The sequence below is a fragment of the Psittacula echo genome, assembly GCF_963264785.1.
Source record: "Psittacula echo genome assembly, chromosome: 7".
Lineage (NCBI taxonomy): Eukaryota > Metazoa > Chordata > Aves > Psittaciformes > Psittacidae > Psittacula > Psittacula echo.
The window spans coordinates 56,370,093-56,388,558 of record NC_137740.1 but is presented as its reverse complement, the minus strand read 5'-3'; the positions used below and the strand labels follow the sequence as shown (position 1 = coordinate 56,388,558).

General features: G+C 41.5%; 1 protein-coding gene across 1 annotated transcript in view; it reads left to right on the top strand.

The window, feature by feature from the left end:
• The window catches only part of TGFBR3 (transforming growth factor beta receptor 3), a gene marked incomplete at its 5' end in the record, with an annotated part of 104,151 nt that overhangs the window by 27,340 nt on the left and 58,345 nt on the right, over window positions 1-18,466 (top strand). The window contains one exon of the mRNA XM_080623449.1: window positions 9,265-9,449. Coding sequence (XP_080479575.1) covers window positions 9,265-9,449 — 185 coding nt within the window. The remainder of the gene's footprint in view (window positions 1-9,264; window positions 9,450-18,466) is intronic.

The window sequence follows — 18,466 nt, the reverse complement described above, 5'->3', positions numbered from 1 at the left end:
TATTTGTTCATTTCTTCCTTTTTGTACAATCATGGTGCTTAAGACAAATTCATCCATTAACATTGGTGAAAACTGAATGCTACATTTGGTCCTTCCATTAATGCTGTTAAGGCACAATGATTTACTTGCATTTTAGAGAATTTGTGATTGGAAGTCCGGCATCTCTGAAATACAGCCGTGTCTGGGGTGGGGAAAGCCCTCAGTCTGAGTAATGTTAGCTACTGCTGAAAAAGGATAGGAGCTCCATGGACCTGAGACTTGTACAAGAGCATGACCTACGCTTGAGTTCTAGACCAGTTGCTGGAAGCTTGTCTGTTTCTACTAGTTGAGGATACCAATGGGAAAAACTTGGCAACCTTTCTGAAACATTAATAGTGGACTACTTTGTTTTCAGTTCTTGGGCATGGAAAACAGAGGTTATACTTTCTGGGTTTATTTAAATGAAGGTCAACAAATTCATGCTGTTCTGTTTATACAGTTTAAAAAGATGCTCTTGTGTTAGTGGCGTGTTTTTCAAATACTCGCTTGGGAGAAGGGATGGGAAGAGAGAGAGAACATGTATGGAAGTATTTGGGTGTTTAAGCATGGAAAAATACTAGAGGAATTCCCGTAAGCAATGTTTTGCTGCAAACCTCAAGAGAAGGTAGAGATCTGACGGCACTTCTGGTCAGAAAGAGGTTACATGAAATGGAGCTCTATGATACAGTACATCTACTTTGAAAGACTTCTTTGTTTTGCAGGTGCAGATGTTTGTTTTCTAAGATTATGCCTCATGCATAGCTGTATCTTAAAGTTGTGCTCAGCAAATGTTAAACCAAACAGGTTTTTAACTCGTTGCCTTTTCCGTTTAATTGATTTGAGGTGTATAAACAAGACAGATGGAGTTCCTTTTGTTAAGCAAGATACTGACTGACGTCGCCTAGCTTTGCTGTGATCGTTCGGGCTTTGAAATAAGTTTTGCTGTATAATGAATTAACTGGACTTGATCATTTACTTATTTTCATGAAGTGGGTAGCTTAGGTATAATTAATTATTTCTGAATAGCAGTACATTGCTACAGAAGTTGAGCTCTGTTTGCTGGTAAACTTTTCCAATTGAACTTGCATCAATTTTATGTCCTGGTAAGGACAAAACATCAATAAAAGCTTATTTTGAAGAAAGCATTTCTACTTATGAAATGTAATTTGTTGTTCATTTTGTGTTTTCTTTTTTCCTGCATGGAAAAAAATGTGAGATCTGTGCAGGCACCATTTGAAGTTAGATAATCTCTGCTAAACAGATGAGATAAACCTCGTGTTTTTACCAGTGGTTAGAAACAGTTGGAATGGATATTTTGCAACACATTCTCCAGAGAGGCCTAAAGGATTATTTTGCTTAGAAGGAGAAACCAGCATCGGAAGATTGTATCAAACATAGCAGCGACCCAAAAAAGGTATGAGGCATGTCATCTGTGGGTCCTAATGATTCCCAGTGGGCAGGCAGAAGATTTTACTGTGCATCACAGAAACATCTAGAAAGACTACAGAAAATAGAGGATCAAAATACATTGCAGATTAAATATGATCTAATATATTGAACCATCTGAATAGTTTGGCTCCTACATGGAATAAATCTGGACAGGGTTGATAATAGTGGGATTGGAATTAATTGAGGGTTGATAGTTGGGGATTGGGAGCACACAGAGCAAGAGTCTGACTGAAGCATTAACAACAGAAACCAGCGTAAGGTGAAGTACGTAGATTAATGCATAGTTCCAGATGATTGGTTTGGGTATTTTTTCCCTTGGAGAAAGAGGGAAGGAGCAGAGATAGTGTCAGGAAGGGGAGTTGCTGAAGATTAATGGGCTTCAAGCACTGGAATGGGGAATCTCTGCTGTGGTTTTGCATAAGCACATGTTTTTAGTTAGTACAGCTCATATGTTTTATTTAACTCTTTCTACAACCAAATCTTGCCATCTGTATTGAGTATTTCTTGAGGATATAGTGGGGTTTTTTTCCTCTTCTCCGTTCAGGTTTTATAGCTCATTTGAATAGATGTATGCGGAGGCTGAGATTTGGGGTGTTTTGGTTGGTTTGGTTTTTAAAAATAGCCAAAATCAGTCCATGTCCATGAATCTTTTCCTCTGTAACTTTAAACCTGTCCCTCTTGCCCCTGTGGTAATCAGTCAAAAGTAGTTGCATCATGAAAAGTACTCTTTCATTGCTGAGAAGACTGTGCTAGATGCAGTGGTAAAAGAACTCCCTGAAAAATCAGGATATGAAGGGAAACTTACCCAACCCTGTGTACAACAGCTATGCTGTGTTTGTGGTTTCAGTACTTTTTTGTTACTTTTGCATATTTGTTTTCTCACACACTTTTTTGTTCCTCTCTCAGTTTCTGCTTGAAGTCCTGAAATGCATTCAAGGGCCTTCATGAACATTTACTCCATTTCAGTCCTGCTTTGGCTGCAGTGCACAAAGGGTCTGCTTTTCCTTCTGTTAAAGAAGAATCTGCTCTAAATTTGTCAATACCAGTCAGTGGTTAAGATGCAGTGATTGAACAAACTCTCACCAGTTTTTAAGGTTTAAAATACTTTTCCTGGTAATTCCTAGTTCGTGTAAGTAGTCTTATTGAAGGGAGATACCTGCTGCATTTCAACGCAGTGCATAGTTATATGAGGAAAGGCTTAGAAGACCTAATATATAGGTCTTCTACATATTAGTAGATATATTACTTAGACATATTACTTAAAATAAGTACATAAGTAAGTGTTGGCACATACTGTAAAATATCTACATATTAGTAGATGTATCTATATATCTATTTTAAGTAATAGGGGCATACTTTTAAGTAAGGGACATACTGTGAAAAGGCCAAATGTCATTGAGGTTTTTTGTCCTGGTATCAAGTAAACATGTAGAAAGGACAAAGAGGAGAGACTATCCAAATAAGAATGGAATTTATTTAATAGTGTAAACTTATTGCTTTTATCTCATTCCCCAGCCCTTTAAAATATCAAAGCTTTTATTGCAGTATTGAGCATATCCTATTGTATTTGCAAGGGGGTTTTAAAATGAAGGTTAAATAACTAAAAAACCCACCCCACACTTCAAAATTTGTTTCTTAAAGTATCCAGGAGTTGCCTTTTTTTTTTTTTGTCAGAGCATATCTACAGTCTTTTTAGTCCCACCCTTCTCTGACTGTATACTAAGGCAGAAAAGTGATATTAAAACACCCCCAAATTTTGTTTGGCACTGAATTTCTTCCTGCTTACCAAAATGATGGCAGATTAGCAGCAGTATCATTTTGTGTTGCATGTGCTGTGTTTCCTCAGAGGTGGAACTGCTGCCATGAGCTGTATAGAACAAGAAAACTGTAACGTTCTCCTCCCCCTCCCAGCCAAACAGTCTGGAAGATACAAAAATCAGCAGTAGATCTGTACAAATACAAAATGCTTCGGACAGTAATATTCTACTTCAGTCTTCCTACTGGCTAGTGTGAAGGCCCGATGTACAAATCTTCCTTTCAATATCCTGTTTCTCTCCCCTTCATCTTACGGTGGTGACACTCAGGGAGGAAAATCGCGTAGTCCAGGAAGAGTCTTTGACAGTCCAGCTTCTTCTTGTTGGTGATCATGGTGGAAATGCTTCTCCTTTTCCATGAGGAGAAGCACTGCAGTTTCCTCTGTGCCACTGACTCTCATCACGAAGCAGCTGTGGTATTTCCTACCATCTCATCTTGTCTTTTTCATCTCTCAGGACTTCAGGCTGCTTGCCAGAATTGACTGATCTTGATCAGGGATGTCTTACTCAAGTGCTCACTTAGGAGTTGAAGCTGTTTTTTCATGGTCCTCTGTAGTAAAAGCTGCTCTTTGTATTGATGGTAGAGGTTGTCCGTTATCCTCTACTCCATTTGAATTACCAGCCACTTGGCTTCCCAGGTGGTGTTCCATGAAGGGGTGTGCAGGAAGGAATTTAGTAGTTGTTGTTACAGAGCCACCCATACTAAATAATTGTAATGACTTATGTTTTCTCTTTAAGTGACAGGTACTCCTCCTCTCTGTAGATTCTAAGTTGCTTCAATCTTTGAGTACAACTATTTGGTATAAATGCTTCCCTCAGTGAGAAACCCTTAGTGAGAGGAAGGTTGTGTAGGTGGTAACTATTCCACAAGGAACAGTGGTCTTTTGCCCATGCACTTTGTATCCTTAGAAATGAGTGGTAAAGGTTATAGAAAGAAGTTATTACTAAATTTACTCAATTGCTCTGCAGTGAATCTTAATCTTTTCAGTTCAAAAGAAAATGGCTTCCCCTCCTCTTGTTTTTGCATAACCCTGTTATCATTCAAAAGTAGGTTGAAGGATCCTGTCTCTTTTCTTCCTCCTTGTTCCAGCTGTCATTGTCACTAGCTGATGTAAAAAAATACCCTTAAATTAACCTTCTTCAGAACAAATTTGTGAAAGACTGTCATTTGGGCATACTGAAATCTCTGCTTGGACAGTCAGCCTCCTCAGAGATGTGCTTTTCAGTATGAAGTGATGAATTCTAGCAGTATCTGCAGTCATTTATATTACTTTGTACCTGACAGCACAGAGATCTCTGGTGTACCTCAAGTCTGGATTTTGAATTTTTTGTCTTCCTGTATAATGACTAGATTTGTGTCATTCCTTCATTCAAAAAACAATTAGAATAGATCTGTCCTTCTCCTAAGGAGTGTTATATCCCATTGGTGTAGCTTGTATCCTCTGGCATGACGTATGGGAACCACTATAGCATGCCGTGTGGCCCACAGCAGAGATTGACACAATCTGCAGGAGCTGGTCATGCTTTTCAGCTGACAACAGTATAGAAATCTCCATGGAAATACAGCAGAATGTATATTAGCATTTACAATTTGAATAAAATCCATCACAGTTACGAGCTGCTCTTGGGTTGCTGTGTTATCCCCTTTAGTGTCTTACTCCCATTTCTGCTACTTTCTTCCAGCAGAACACATGTTACTCATTAGTAACATGGATGATATGGGAAACAAGAATGTTGAAAATTGTATTGAATAGGTTCCAGATGTTTGTATCAAACAAGGTTGGGTCTGCAGTAAGATTTCCTTTAAAAGACTCTTATTAATTGGAAGTGGAAAATAATTCAATACTAAATGATTCTCTAGAATTCAAAATTTGCTAAACAGTTGCCGTCATTAAACACTTGCCATCATAAAACACTTGCCATCATAAAACACATATGTAATAAGCAGTTCTTACAATGCTGCCTAACCTGCTTTCCATCTTCAAAAGGCTTTTGAGGCATTAAGCAACTAAAGTTTGATTGTGGGAAGAGCCAGGATTTGCTAACAAGGTTAACTGGATGCGTGCTCCAAAGTTAAACAAAAGCCCAGTGGTGGCTGTGCGTGCACACTTGTGTTCTTACAGAAAAGAAACAAAAGGCTTGTAGGAGCACAAGGGTGTATAAACTGGAAGATACTTTTGACTCTTTAAGTGCCACTTTGATGGGGGTGAATGCAGAAGAGTATCTGCATGTGTTTGGAGCTGATGAGGCAATCTTGGATTGTTCATTGGATGAACCGACCCTTCAGCAGTGACGATAGTGATTTTTGGCAGGACATTGTTGTTGATGGTGAAGGTGAGGTCAGCAGGAACGGGCTGTGGGGCTGGAGCAGGAAGCTGGCAGAGCCCAATCCTGGTGTTTGTAAAGGGCCAAGCAGCACAACAGTAAAATCCAGGCAGGATGAGGCCGCGTTTCACATTGGCTCCCAAATAGAAGCAGGCGCTGCAGAAGCGATAAACAATCAGATTTGTAGTGTCATAAAAAGGGATTGCTGTTTGGTTTTTTTCAGTGTGGTAAATATGCATTTTTAGGATTTAAACTGCCTCGGAGAAGTAACTAGCTTTCCAGTGGTGGCAGGAAGGAAGGAGCATGAGCAGGAGGGGTCTGTGAGGGAGCCAAAAGCCAGAGCAGCTAACTTGAAAAGATGAGAGCTCTTGCTGCTGCCACTGGAGTGAGAGTGCTCATAGTGGCACCTACCTGTCTTTGACTGGGACAGATCTGCAAGTGCAGTAGGAAGTGCCGGAAATAAAGTCACTTAATGTTTAGTGAGTAGCTCAGGCAGCACTGAGGTGTGTGCACTGTAAAAATAGACTATTTTATGCATAAAGAAATGGATAAATGGAGAGAAGGTGGCTTGTGCCAAAGACAGGCTGACCATCAGTGGACTTCGTGAGCTAGAGACAAGTTTTGCTTTCACTTGGCACTGCCTCCAGGCATGCAGGTGTACGCTGGGCATGGCACTGCACCCCATGCAGTGGTTGGGCAAGTGTATGTATTTCAGTGCATTCAGATTGCTGTTTGGTACTGCCAGCAGCACATTTAAGAGAAATAATGTTCATGAGAGTCTTGAGCTCCTAGGAATTTTATTATGGGTCTGGGACATAGCTACACAAGCACCTATGCGAAACTTGGCAAAAATGCTTCATCTGGAGTAGCCCTTATCTTACATACCCCACCATCATTCCTTGTATGTAGGCAGCCTTACAACATATGTGGTCTGAATGCAGTGGAACCAGCCTTCGGTAGATACTCTGATCTTCTGTTCCAATTTCGAGGACCAGCTGCTTATGAGGCTGGTCTGAAAGTAACTCTACCAAATGCAGGAACTCTGCAAAAACGCTGGTTTCTTATATGGAGCAGCTTAGAGCAGCTCTGTGCCCTATTTGTTCAAAACAGAGCTGACAGAAGTGGCATGCCAGTGGGGTGATGGGGTTTCTGCAGGAGATCTGGCCCACTTCCAGCCGGGATGGAGTGCAGGCAGAGCGGGCATGCTTTGCTCTGCTCTTTGCTGTGTAGATAAGCTCAGCTGTGCGCAGTTATCCAGGATGTGAACTTCTGCTCCCTCTGGGAGTATTTCAGTCTTGCATGTCAAGCAGAACAGAGGGCCTTGAAAGAAGGGCTTGCTTAAGCACACTTGAGGTGCCAGCAAGGGAGTCAGTTACAAACAGCCTGAATGTACCAGTCACTGTCATCTTCATGTGGATGAGCCCTTGTAGGAATTGAGGGGAAAATCCAGATGTCTTCTTTTCTAATATGGCCCGTTTGTACAGGATAAAGATCAGATGAAGGCTGAAGGGGAGGATTGGTAGATGTACTGCGTGGAAATGGGCATTCACAAGGGAATCCCCTCTGCAGAGAGGGAGTTACTAGCTGTTTCTCCTGAACCTTTCCTAAGTTGTTTTTGTCAACAACTCCATTTCTGTCGAGTTCTGAGTCTTACACCTTGTTCTTCATGTGTGCTTTATGATAGAAACTTCTTCACAAATGTCAACTCCGTTCTGGTCTGCAAGAAAGACTTCAGGGAACAAACACTCCTTGGCTCTCCGTTTAATCCACAGCCCAAGAAATGCTTGTGGAATTCAGAAATGCTTTTTGTGCAGCTTTTATAACCTGGTCTGCTGCAGGACTTCCACACCAGTGGCTGGGCTAATTGATTAGTAGGTTCTGTGATCTATGCTTGTACATCAGGAAGACGAGGCCTCTCTGCTGGTTGTGTTACTGTTATAAATTCTAACTGTTTCTTCAACCATTACAAAGGGCAACTTTTTAATAGTTTGTGGTTTTAGTGGTTTAGTTTTGGTTTGATTTTGAACTGAGTATCATTGCTTGGACTGGTCACACTTTGTATACGCATTCTTAAGAAGGAATTAAACCCAAATGAACCTCAAATCCTCCATGCTGGTGGTCAGTGCTACTACCAGGCTCCTTCTATACAGAGTAGAAAGTTTATCCTGTTTCCCAAGCACAGACATGCGTAATTAATGCCTTGAGCATTGCCTTTAACAAATATTCCTGTTCTGGGGGAGCTGGTGGGATATGTACTATGCACTGGTGGGTTTCAGGAATGGCCCCTTTGGCAGGACAAAGGCATGCATGGCCCAAGCCACTGCGGAAATCTCCCTGTGCTCAGGGGCTTTGCTTTTTCCAGATGAAGTCTGGTTTAAGATGGGCTCTGCCTTCTAAACAGCCAGCTGCTAGCTGTGTCATGAGTGAACTGCCTTTGTAATCAGTGATAATATAATTAAACATATGTGTGCACATAAGTCAAATGACCTCTGGGGCTGCAATAGCTGGATGTAGACTTCACAAAAGCAGATGGAGCTCTGCCATTTGATCAGCTGAGGATTTGCTTTCATTTTGAACTGGTTTTGAAAGAAGCATTTTACTTCTATTGCAGATGCACACTCTCCAAGGGGCAAAAAAAGTCATGCTTCTAGCTTATATTTCTCTTTTATGCCTTGCAGCCTCTGAACTGACTGGTTGATGCGTGTCTCATTCGTATCTGAGTGATTTTGGTGCAAATCAGGGGTTAAGCCAATTGCGTTCCCCTGTGACCTTCTGAATCAAAAACATACAGTATCTGTTAGTGTCAGGGGTAGGTTTGAGTCCTTTTGGAAAAGCAGGGCTGCTTTTCATAAATATTTGTCTTGCTTTAGTTTCCTGAGATATAGTTTAAATGTAAACTGCTCTCTATGTTTCAGCTTTTGTGCTATCTCGCTGTATCACATCACGCTGTCTCACGTACTATATAAGAGTATGGCACTACATCATGCTGTGGTGATTATTTGAAAGGGCGTACACTCTGTTTTGGACTAGATATCTGTTATCAGTGTAGATAATTGCTGTCAGACACAAAATAGACTCAGTAAACAAACATTTCATTTTTATCATGTGACAGATGCCTGCTGTTCTGTACAATCTATTTGAACAACATTCACTATAAATCAGCACTGCTTCAAAAGCAACAAATCCAACTCTCCCAAATCCTTCCTGATGTAATTACCTGTGTAGTAGAGATTAACTTTTCATTGTTATATATACATGATTGCATTTTTCAATGATTGGAGATAACAATGTTTGACATAAACAAATAATTCACATCTAAGATGACCCAATTCCTCCTACCACTATCACCACTTTGGGGTTTTTTGCTTTGGTTTTGGGGTTTTTTTTCCTCTTTAATCCTCAGTTTTTCTCTCTGGTAAAGACAGGACTACCTTCAGTTTGGAATTCATACTTAAAATTTAGACTTTCAGAGAGAAATGAACCAACGAGTTAGTGTATTCAGTGAAAATAAATGTCTTTGTTTTGTGGATAATGAACACGAAGCCTCTGCTTGTGTTCCTGTGGGCTTTATGACCAAAAGGATGATGAGTATTTGACAGGTGTAATCTGTGTATTGCTCTTTTCTCCAAATGATGTGCCTCTGTGTCTTCCTCTTCAGGTCCTGTGCCTAGGAACGAATGTGTCTTGTCGCCTGTTAACAGTTCGCACCCAGTCCATGCCTTGCTGGAGAGTTTCACAGTGTTGTCTGGCTGTGCAAGCCGAGGCACAACAGCCCTGCCACAAGAGGTGCATGTCCTCAATCTCAGAAATCCTGAGGAGGGGCTTGGCCATCATGAAAGAGAGGTAAAAGGGAAATGGCTTTTTGTCCTGATCCCTGGCTACAAGTGTGTCCGCAAATTAGATTGTTCTACATTAATTTGCTGAATGAAGCTATTTCTGAATTGTGACCAGAAGGAAGTATGCACAATGTATGTGGATACTTTCCACCTATGCTTTGTGCATCATGAGTAAACCACTTCCATACCCAGCCACTCTCTTCATCACCTTTCACAACCACGAAGTACACTTTAAAAAAGTGGCAGGGTGGGCAAAGGAAATAAGAAACAGATTTAGATCTACAAGAGGCCTTTGCAGAATTGGCTGCCTTCAAAGGCAGATTGTTTACCTAAATGTGTTGTAAATTAGCATGAATACCTTTGGATCTCTGCCAAGGCCACTATAAACAAATATTTAAGTTCACATTCTTTTACCTCCATAATACATCTTTAATGTTTCGCTGTGGGGGGACTGCCATACAGAAAGCAAGTGTTGCTGACTATGGAAGTACGTAAGTACTGTCCAATTACTCATTTATGTACGCTGCACTCAGAGGGACTGTCAAGAACTTCAGCTGCTCAGAAAGCAACAGCACAAGCAGAAAATTTTTGATGTTAAGTTGTGCAGTACTGTTGTTTACTCTCAAAACGCATCAAAACAGAGTGCCGAAAAGAAAACGTCATGGCATGACAGCTGAGCTTCTTAGGTCATGTTCTTGTAGTATTACACACACAAATCTTTAATACTGTGTCCTGTGAGAGCAATGAGCATGTACACAATTAGCGGAGTTTGTAATGAGAGAACTAAGATGATTCTATGCTTCTGTGATCTTGCAGGCAAAAGCTTAGAAAAAGAGGGTCTGTTATCTGTGCTGAAAGAACTTTTAAGTGGAGTCTTCTATATAAAGTGATTTAAATAAAGGCAGATACTCTTGGACATAATCAAAGTCTTTCCACTGGCTTCAATAGCAGCTTTGTTGGGTTTGTGGTGTGTTCAGCTCAATGTGTCTTGGATGCATCCATGAAACTTCAGCTGTTGTGTTCACTTTCAGAGTATACACTGTCTGAAATGTCTGGTGTATGATGAAAATGTTGTTTACTATTTTTTCAGTAGGCATCTCATGGGCTACCCTTAATCAAAAATGTCAGGTGTTTCTCAGTTCAGCTGTCACTAAATGAGTAGAAAAGCACTTTGGGTTTTTTGTGGGACTCAGAATGAGGAACAGAGATTTTTATATTTGTTTTGGTTTGGGTTTGTTTTTTTTTTTTTTGGTTTGGTTTTAAAAGCCTTTCTTAGTTTGCCAGGCACTGGATTATTGTGTGATGAGTACACTGTGAATGCCTGACAAAGCATAGGTACAGTCAGTTCTTTGGCCATGAAAGCTAAAGCTGTAGGTGATTCTGCTATGAATTTGTCATTGCCTCTTTCATCACTCAGGGACCTTTAAGTCCGTTAGCAAGTCATAGACAAATTTAATATAGGAGGTGGTAGATCTCACAAGGTGATCACAAATTTTGTTGAAAACAGGCAGAAGAGTGCTCTTGCTGTGAGAACATGGGATAGCGGGAACTAGTAACTTCTTAATTACTAAAGGGTGCCCGGGGATGAGATGGAGCAGGCTACAGCTGTGGCTTGTACCTCCCGAGAGACCAGGATGAATCAGCTCAAAGAGGCCATTTGCATAACCCTAATTTTCCCTCTGGTTTGATGCTGTTGGAACTGCTTGTGTAACAGTGGGCACACACGACGTGAGCAAGTCACATGTGCGCAAGGCTGCAGGCTGTGCCACTGCTGTCTGATCCGTGACAGAAAGACACATGATTTAAATATTTAACTTGCAATAAAAATAATTGCTGTCTAGCAGAAAGAGGCTGCTTGTGCCTCCTCTAGCATGCTTATGGTAAGAAAGCAGCTTGCCCCAATCTGTCCTTTCCGCGTGCTTCTTTGGCATGCCAAAGTGTAGGGCACAGAACATGCTTAAGGATTTGTAGCCCCTTAAGCTCCTTCCCTCATCTCCCAACCAGTTTCCAGTCACAGCCCTTCCTTGGAGATAGATGGCTGCTCTAAAAATGCACAGGAAGCTGGAGCAACGCTTGCTGGCAACAGTGTCAAGCAAAAGAGCATAAACAACTTGGAAAAATCAGATTTTACTTATAGGATCAGGGCCGGGAAACAAAGCAGAGCAAATGTTATCTTTTCTATTATTGTAAAAACCAACTCCAAGTGGCCTTTTGTCTTGAAGTAGAATGTACCAATCACCTCAGTTACATTAGTTTGATTTACCAACTGAGGTATTTCCTGTTGCCTGCAAATGCTGATAGCAAAGGTAGAGATCTGTTTGTCATCCAGTATTTCCAGGATACTCCAGAATAAAACCAGTATTTTTGTTTGACAGTGCCTTAGTTAGGTTTAGCAGCATCAAAAGCATGTTTAAAATAAATCATGCACTTGTTCAGAGGCTGGTTGAAGTTCTGATAATGTGGAATGCAAAATCTGAGAATCTTTAAATGAAGGCTGTCTCTGGGGGAGGAGGTCAGCTTTTGTTTTGTTTTTAACCTGCCCTGTGCTAGATACTGCTAAATTACACGTTCCTTACTTGCTGGGAGGAGCGTAAACTTCCCCTAGCAAATTCCTTGGAGGGCTTACGCATTAAACATACTTGTGCAGTTATTCTGGTTCTCATAAAAACGTGTATGCATTGGTTTAACTCATATTGACACTTGTGTAGAATACACAGACAAGTGCTAGCAAATTTAAGCACAGGAGGAGTGGCTGACGCAGAGGGGAGGACATGGCAGGGGCATGTTCCTCCTGTGATACATGCAGGGTTTCTGTAAAGATTGGTAAAGTTTGGGTGCTTTTTCTTCCCTGTAAATATGAATAAATAATAATAATAAAAAGGTGAACTGGAAGTTTATGGGTTTATAAGTTCTGAGCAAACTTTGCAAAACTAAATCAGGAACTATATTGCTTTCATGTTAAGGCTGAAATCTGGTCCTATCTGTGATCAAATGCTGTGACCATATCTGTGATCTTGAAGGGATTTGTGTTTTACTTCATTAATCCATGTTGGGGTGAAATCTCATTTGATAAGACTGTGAAGGCACTTTCTTCAAGTAAGAACCCCAAAGTTCCAATCTTTTTCAAGTATTTCTTAGAAATGTCTTTTATCACAATTCATACTGACCATGCTTTATCATAGGAAATAGAATACGGGTGCATGTAATAGCCACAAGTGTTTATGTTGAACTTGGCATGAGGAACGCAAGCCTTTTCTGTTTGTTTTATTTGATCAAGTATTCCTGGGGAAGTGAGTGCATGTGTGCATTTCAGTACTGTGACCTGGTTGTCAGCTAGAAGCCAGCAACTACTGAACCCTACCCAAAGCTGAAGAGAAAGTTACTGTATCTTCACTGTTTCAGTTTCCCTGGTTTTAGAATGGAGGTATTTGCTTTCTCATGGAGCTGCTTGTTCTGTTACAAGAAAAGGTTATTGTTTGTGGGAGCACTTGGAAACTTGATATTTGTACCAGAAAAGGTGTGCCTAGAAAATGTAGAACTTATTTGAAGATCAAAGTCACTTCTTAGTTATCAAGTCCTAAGTTAATGGAGGATTCTTTTATTTTACCTGTCAGTTGGATTTCCCTGAGCTGCTTCAGGCATGCAGCCACAATTGAAATAGCTGAAGGTGGAGCAGTGGCATATAAAATTAATCTCATGTGAATACTTAGGATTGAATACATATGAATACATGGAGACAGAGTTCCTGGCAATGGATTCACTATTGTTTTCATTGACATCCTCATCCTCAATAGCTTTTATGCCTGATGCAGATGTTTAACACGTGTTACGTGAAACGAAGGCAGGAAAACCAAGGGCCCATCTTTATTCCTATAATTTTGAGTAACTCCCCTGAGGCTGCAGTAATTTGACAGATTTCCCCCATGGTTTAATCGCTGTTACTTGGCAACAGTTTCATAATAAAAAATATTTTCCTTTGAGAGCAAACCTGATATTAAAATGCCTGTTAGCTCCTGTGGAGCTGGCTAGTGATAATGGCCAGGTACTTATTAGTGGTGTATCTCAGGTTCCTGAGCCTGACCCACTTTGAAGTCATAAAATGATGGGCAAACTTATGTAAGTCCAGTGTTTAAGTACTTTTTGAAGAGATCCTCTACGTTGTAAAAACGTGACAGGAAAAGACTCCGGAACAGTAACCTGATAATGTATTTCTCCATCCTGGCCTTTGCAATGCATCCTGACTTCAAGATAATTCCTTTGTGTCACAGTGGTTGTGTATTTTAGGACTGTGAAGACATGGACAAGGAGGATGATGAAACCTGGTTCATTTTGCCTATATTTCCACATATTTACTGTAGTTCCCAGTGTGTTCATTGCAGTTTTTCCTCAGGAATTTAACACGAGCTTTACCCAAGGCTATGTCAGGGAAAAATGTTTTGTTTCATGCTCAGACATCCAAAGATCTGGGAACAGCCTTGAGATTCAGCTGTGATAAAGGGGCCACTTTTTGAGTGTGGTTTAAACGTGCTGACCTGCTGCACCAGGGCTATGGTTGGGGGGCCCTGGAGGTCGTGTGTCATCAGCAGGCAGGAAGGGGTTCCAAGGTTTGTTATTTGACAGCTGGAGTTAATGACGGGTTTGTTACCTAGTCACTGGTTTGATTCCATTTTGTTTATTTCTTCCTCTAAGAGTGCATTTGTTGAAGCAAGTTTCCATTTAGCATCCATCAATGTCTGCTCTAGGCTGTTTCCTGAGACTTTAGGATCTCACACAGTAAAAATAAGTTCAGCTTCTTTTTCTACTTCGGCATTTCAGTGCTGAGCTCTCCATGTCAGCTTGACCAGCTGCTCTAAAACTGACAAGACAGGCTGGTTTGATTTGTATTTTTGAAGCACCCTGCAGTTTGGGCTTAATAATCCAAATTAAAGTAATTGGATCATTATCCAATGCAGTCCTAAACTTACAGTAAAATAAGAAGCTCAAGAACAAAGAGTTTGTTACTTCTGTGAGATTAAACCTTTGAGTAAGACCACAGATTTCACTAATGTTAATATTTGATTTGTGCACTGCCAGGTCACTTGGCTGTACAAATTTGATGTTTCTGGTGAGCTGACCAGAACATGTGGTGCAGAATTAAGCTGGGAAGTAAAGGACATGTTGCTTGGTTTGCAAGGCTGCATTGCATCTGCCCTATGCTCATTTACTGTGGTGTAGTGGGAAGCCTGCGCTGCTGCTCATGGGTATATTTGGTACTTCTGGTTGGCCGCAAGGCCTTTGTTCTGAAGAAAACCAGTTGCTGCTTTAGAAGAAGCTGTCAAAGATAAAACAAAGCACCGTGCCTGTGCCTCTGCCAGGGTACAGACCGGATCTGAACATCGCATGGGAATGTTGCTGTTCTTGCGTCTCAACTTTCTGACACCCTTGCTTGGCAGCAGTAATGGATATCTAGCTATGGCAGCAGACATACAAATGACAATGCAAGTATATGCAGGGGTTTAGAACTAGGAGTGACATGAACTACCTATAGTGAGATGGCTTGAGAGAAGAGTGGTGCAGGTGACTATGTTCCTGCCTGGTATGTCTAGGGGTGAAGGAGAGAAGATGGCAGTATTGGAGATGCTTAGTCTTTCTGTGGATGGGGAAGTCTGAGGTGAGACTTTTGATGAGAGGACTGGTAACTTGGTGGCAAATGATTTCGTTCCCAATGTGAGAAGGTAAACCCTAAAAAGAAGACTACAATTTGGGGAGGTTTGGTGAAAGTCTGGGCTGATCTCATCTAGCTTCATGGGTCAACCAGTAAGAGAGTGTCTTCCAGAAAGGATGGCCTTTGTCACTTGGAGTGTGACATCTAAGTCACATAGCCAGCCAGTTCTGTACTGGAGTTGACAAACTCCAGAGTAGTTTGGGAAACAACTTTTGCCATGTGGGAAGTTCTTGCCCCATGCTTCCTGTGCCTGACTTTGCAGTTTTGCTGTGACACATATGCTATGCTTTGCTCATACTGGCTTCCCCAGCTGTCAGTGTTTCACTGAGGCTGTAGATCTTTCCTGGTCCTTGAGTACCAAGAGTGGTACTGCATGTTTCTGTAGGCCACTGTGGACATTTTAAGATCCCATATTTGGGTCTGGGTGGGTGCATGATATTGAAGTTTTCCAAAACACTGGTTGGCTTCGACCTCATATATGCAGGCCAGCTGTCCCCTTACATGGAGCCCAGCAAGGTCAACTTCATCATTTTCACCCTGTAACTGCTTGTTCCTTGGTGATCTGTGGCTCACAAAATCATGAAGAGGCATCCTTATCAATCCAACTAGGATGTGCAGTGTGGCAGTGGAAAATCAGTTTGACTGCCTGCAAACCTCTCTGTCAAGCTTGAAGTTGACTGCTGCTTTTTATCACCATCTTCTTTCATGGTGCTTTGCATACCACTTGTAAGAGCGAGGGAAGGGGCCCACATCAGAAGACCGAGAATGGGAAGCCCAGGTGAATTACTGCTTCCACCAGTGCTCTATGCCAGAGAGGTCTCAGAGTCCAGTTGAGATGTACTCCAGGAATACCCTGTATTTGTTGCTTGGAAAGCAGTAGTCCCTCATCATACGCATCTTTGGATCCTGAGTGTTTTCCAAAGCTTGCCCACAGCCCCGTGGTAGCTCCGCTGGCTCACCAGGGTGGTTTCACAGGCTGTTGTTACTCTCTTTCCCCACAGCCTTGTTCAAGAGGCCTTTTGGGGCTGCCTGAGTGCTGGACTGAATCAGAAGTGAAGCACATGGTAGACCTTAAAGCTCTAAATGATACTTTGAGCGTGCTCCACAGAAATTGTAATCGTTCAGTGTCTTTCTCAGATGATGCCATGTTTACTGAAAGTGGCAGCTTGCATGCAGCTAATACACTATATGGCACTGATGTCTTAAAAGAAACACTGAATTGCCGTGTCTTTAAAAAACAAAGAAACCAACAGCCACCCAGCCTCCATTTCTTAGAGCTCTTACAACCCTCTTCCTCCTCTTCATTAGCACTTTGAAGCATCTGTGCTTGCATAAAATCCAGCCTTTTTTAATGTGTTTTTTCTGTCTTGTTTGCTCTGGACTGCAGTGTTTGTGGGATGTTTTTAGCCAGCTCTGGATTTGCTGGTCATTGGGACTTGGCAATCTTTTCAAGTTCTGCCCACCAGAACTGCCAAAGGAAGTCATGTGTCAGCCAGAGGAGTCTGTTTGTGCAGAGCCGGCTGTCCTGCAGGAGCGTGGCTTGGTGCATGCTCCCCTTAAAGAGGCAGCAGTGACTTCTCCTGCCTTGGAAAGTCATGGTATTTTCCACGGTTAGAAAAGGGACTGTTTGCTGTGCACAGGAAGTGAGACCTGTTCTCAGTTTCAGAGCTGCATGGAACGGTGACTGAAGGCATGCCAAGGCCCAGCACAGAAGGCTAAAGGGTTCAAACAGAAGAATGTCAGAACGACTTCTCTGATCTCTCATATTGTTCAGTTTTGCTGACTGCTGTTTAAAATGACCTGCTGGACTCTTCTTTTCCTCTGCTTCAAGTGCCCGGCAGGTACTGATACGCAGTTGTAGGACTGTAGAGGGAAAGGGGGCTACTGCTGCTGTCTTTACTAGATGAATTCTTCTGCTGCTTGTGTGTGTAAGCACACTGTGCACATACTCACATGTTCTCTTAGTGTGTTTTGATTTTCGTCCTAAACTGTGATTCACATTTGTGGTCTCCAGTCCCCTCCTCAAAGCTTTTCCCTGACATGCCCTGGAATATTTATGAATTACTGCTTTGTCTATAGTTAATTTCCCCAAGAAAAGGTAATTAAGGAAGTGATGACATTTCCAGGAGTCTATCACAAACTTGATGGGCAGGTTCCAGTCTAGCTTTGGGCTCACAGAATCAGAATGGTTTGGCTTAGAAAGGACCTTAAGTTCCAACCCCCTGCTATACATGAGAGAGGTGTTGGAGCACCACTTGTCATGAGTGGTTATGTTCATGTTGTTCTCTGGAATGTCTGTTTGAACCAAAAGCTGTATTTAGTGAAGCTGTCCTCCAGCCTCCCAGCACTGAGGAAAACTTCCAATATAACTTGTGTAGAGCTGTGCCTGACAGTCATGCTCCTCTTGTATCAGCTAAAAAAGTAAAACCTTGCAGTGGCAAGATATAAGAAGCACAAATGGTTTAATTGTGTTGGCTTTTTATGTAGATTATGCTTTTGATAACACCATATACTCAAGTTTGTGTTTGTCTAAAAGCACATCTTATTTCCCTTGTGACACATAAACAGAGTACTTCTGCAGGAGTAAAACTTGTTATTTAAAGAAGATGCGAAAATAGCACCACCGTGAGGTACAAACATCTGAAACTTAAATTGCTTGAGAAAGTTTCAAGGGATTACAGGTAATTTATAGCTGATAGTGCCTCTTTAACAAGTGCCATGGCAATTTAGAATATAGAAGTATTTTTCTTCTGTTTGGAGCTGATGCTGTATGTGATAAACATGACTCTGGCAATGTTTCTAGATGAGAGGTAATATTTGGTGATGAGCCAAATCTTATCAGTAAGGGAAAAGTACTAAAACATGTCACCTTTCTGGAGATAACAGGCATTCTCTAACCCTGAAGGCTGGTTGAAGCCTGGCTTGCTCTTTTGTCATCACCCAAGGATGCAGAGTTTTCATTTCTTCTGCACAGACATGATCTGCTAGGGCATGCAAATACATAAGTGAAGTTTTGAAGCCTGTTGGGAAATGTGACTCTGCATGACATTAGTTTTGCAGAGAAGCACAGTGCACTTGCTTTGCAGTATCATTTCAGAATAGACCATTGGAACGTTGCTTCTTTCCTCCATTAATTTGGTTTCAAGTGATACTTGCATTCAGGACACTGAAATGCAGCTGAAGCGACATGGGAAAATACAGCACACAAGGAGTCTGTTCTTACCCTTAGGTGGAAAGCATGCCAGTATTTTCTTCAGTAAACCTGTTTTCAAGCAGGAATCTACAACACAGTGCAGATAAGTGCATGGAGTGGCATCATT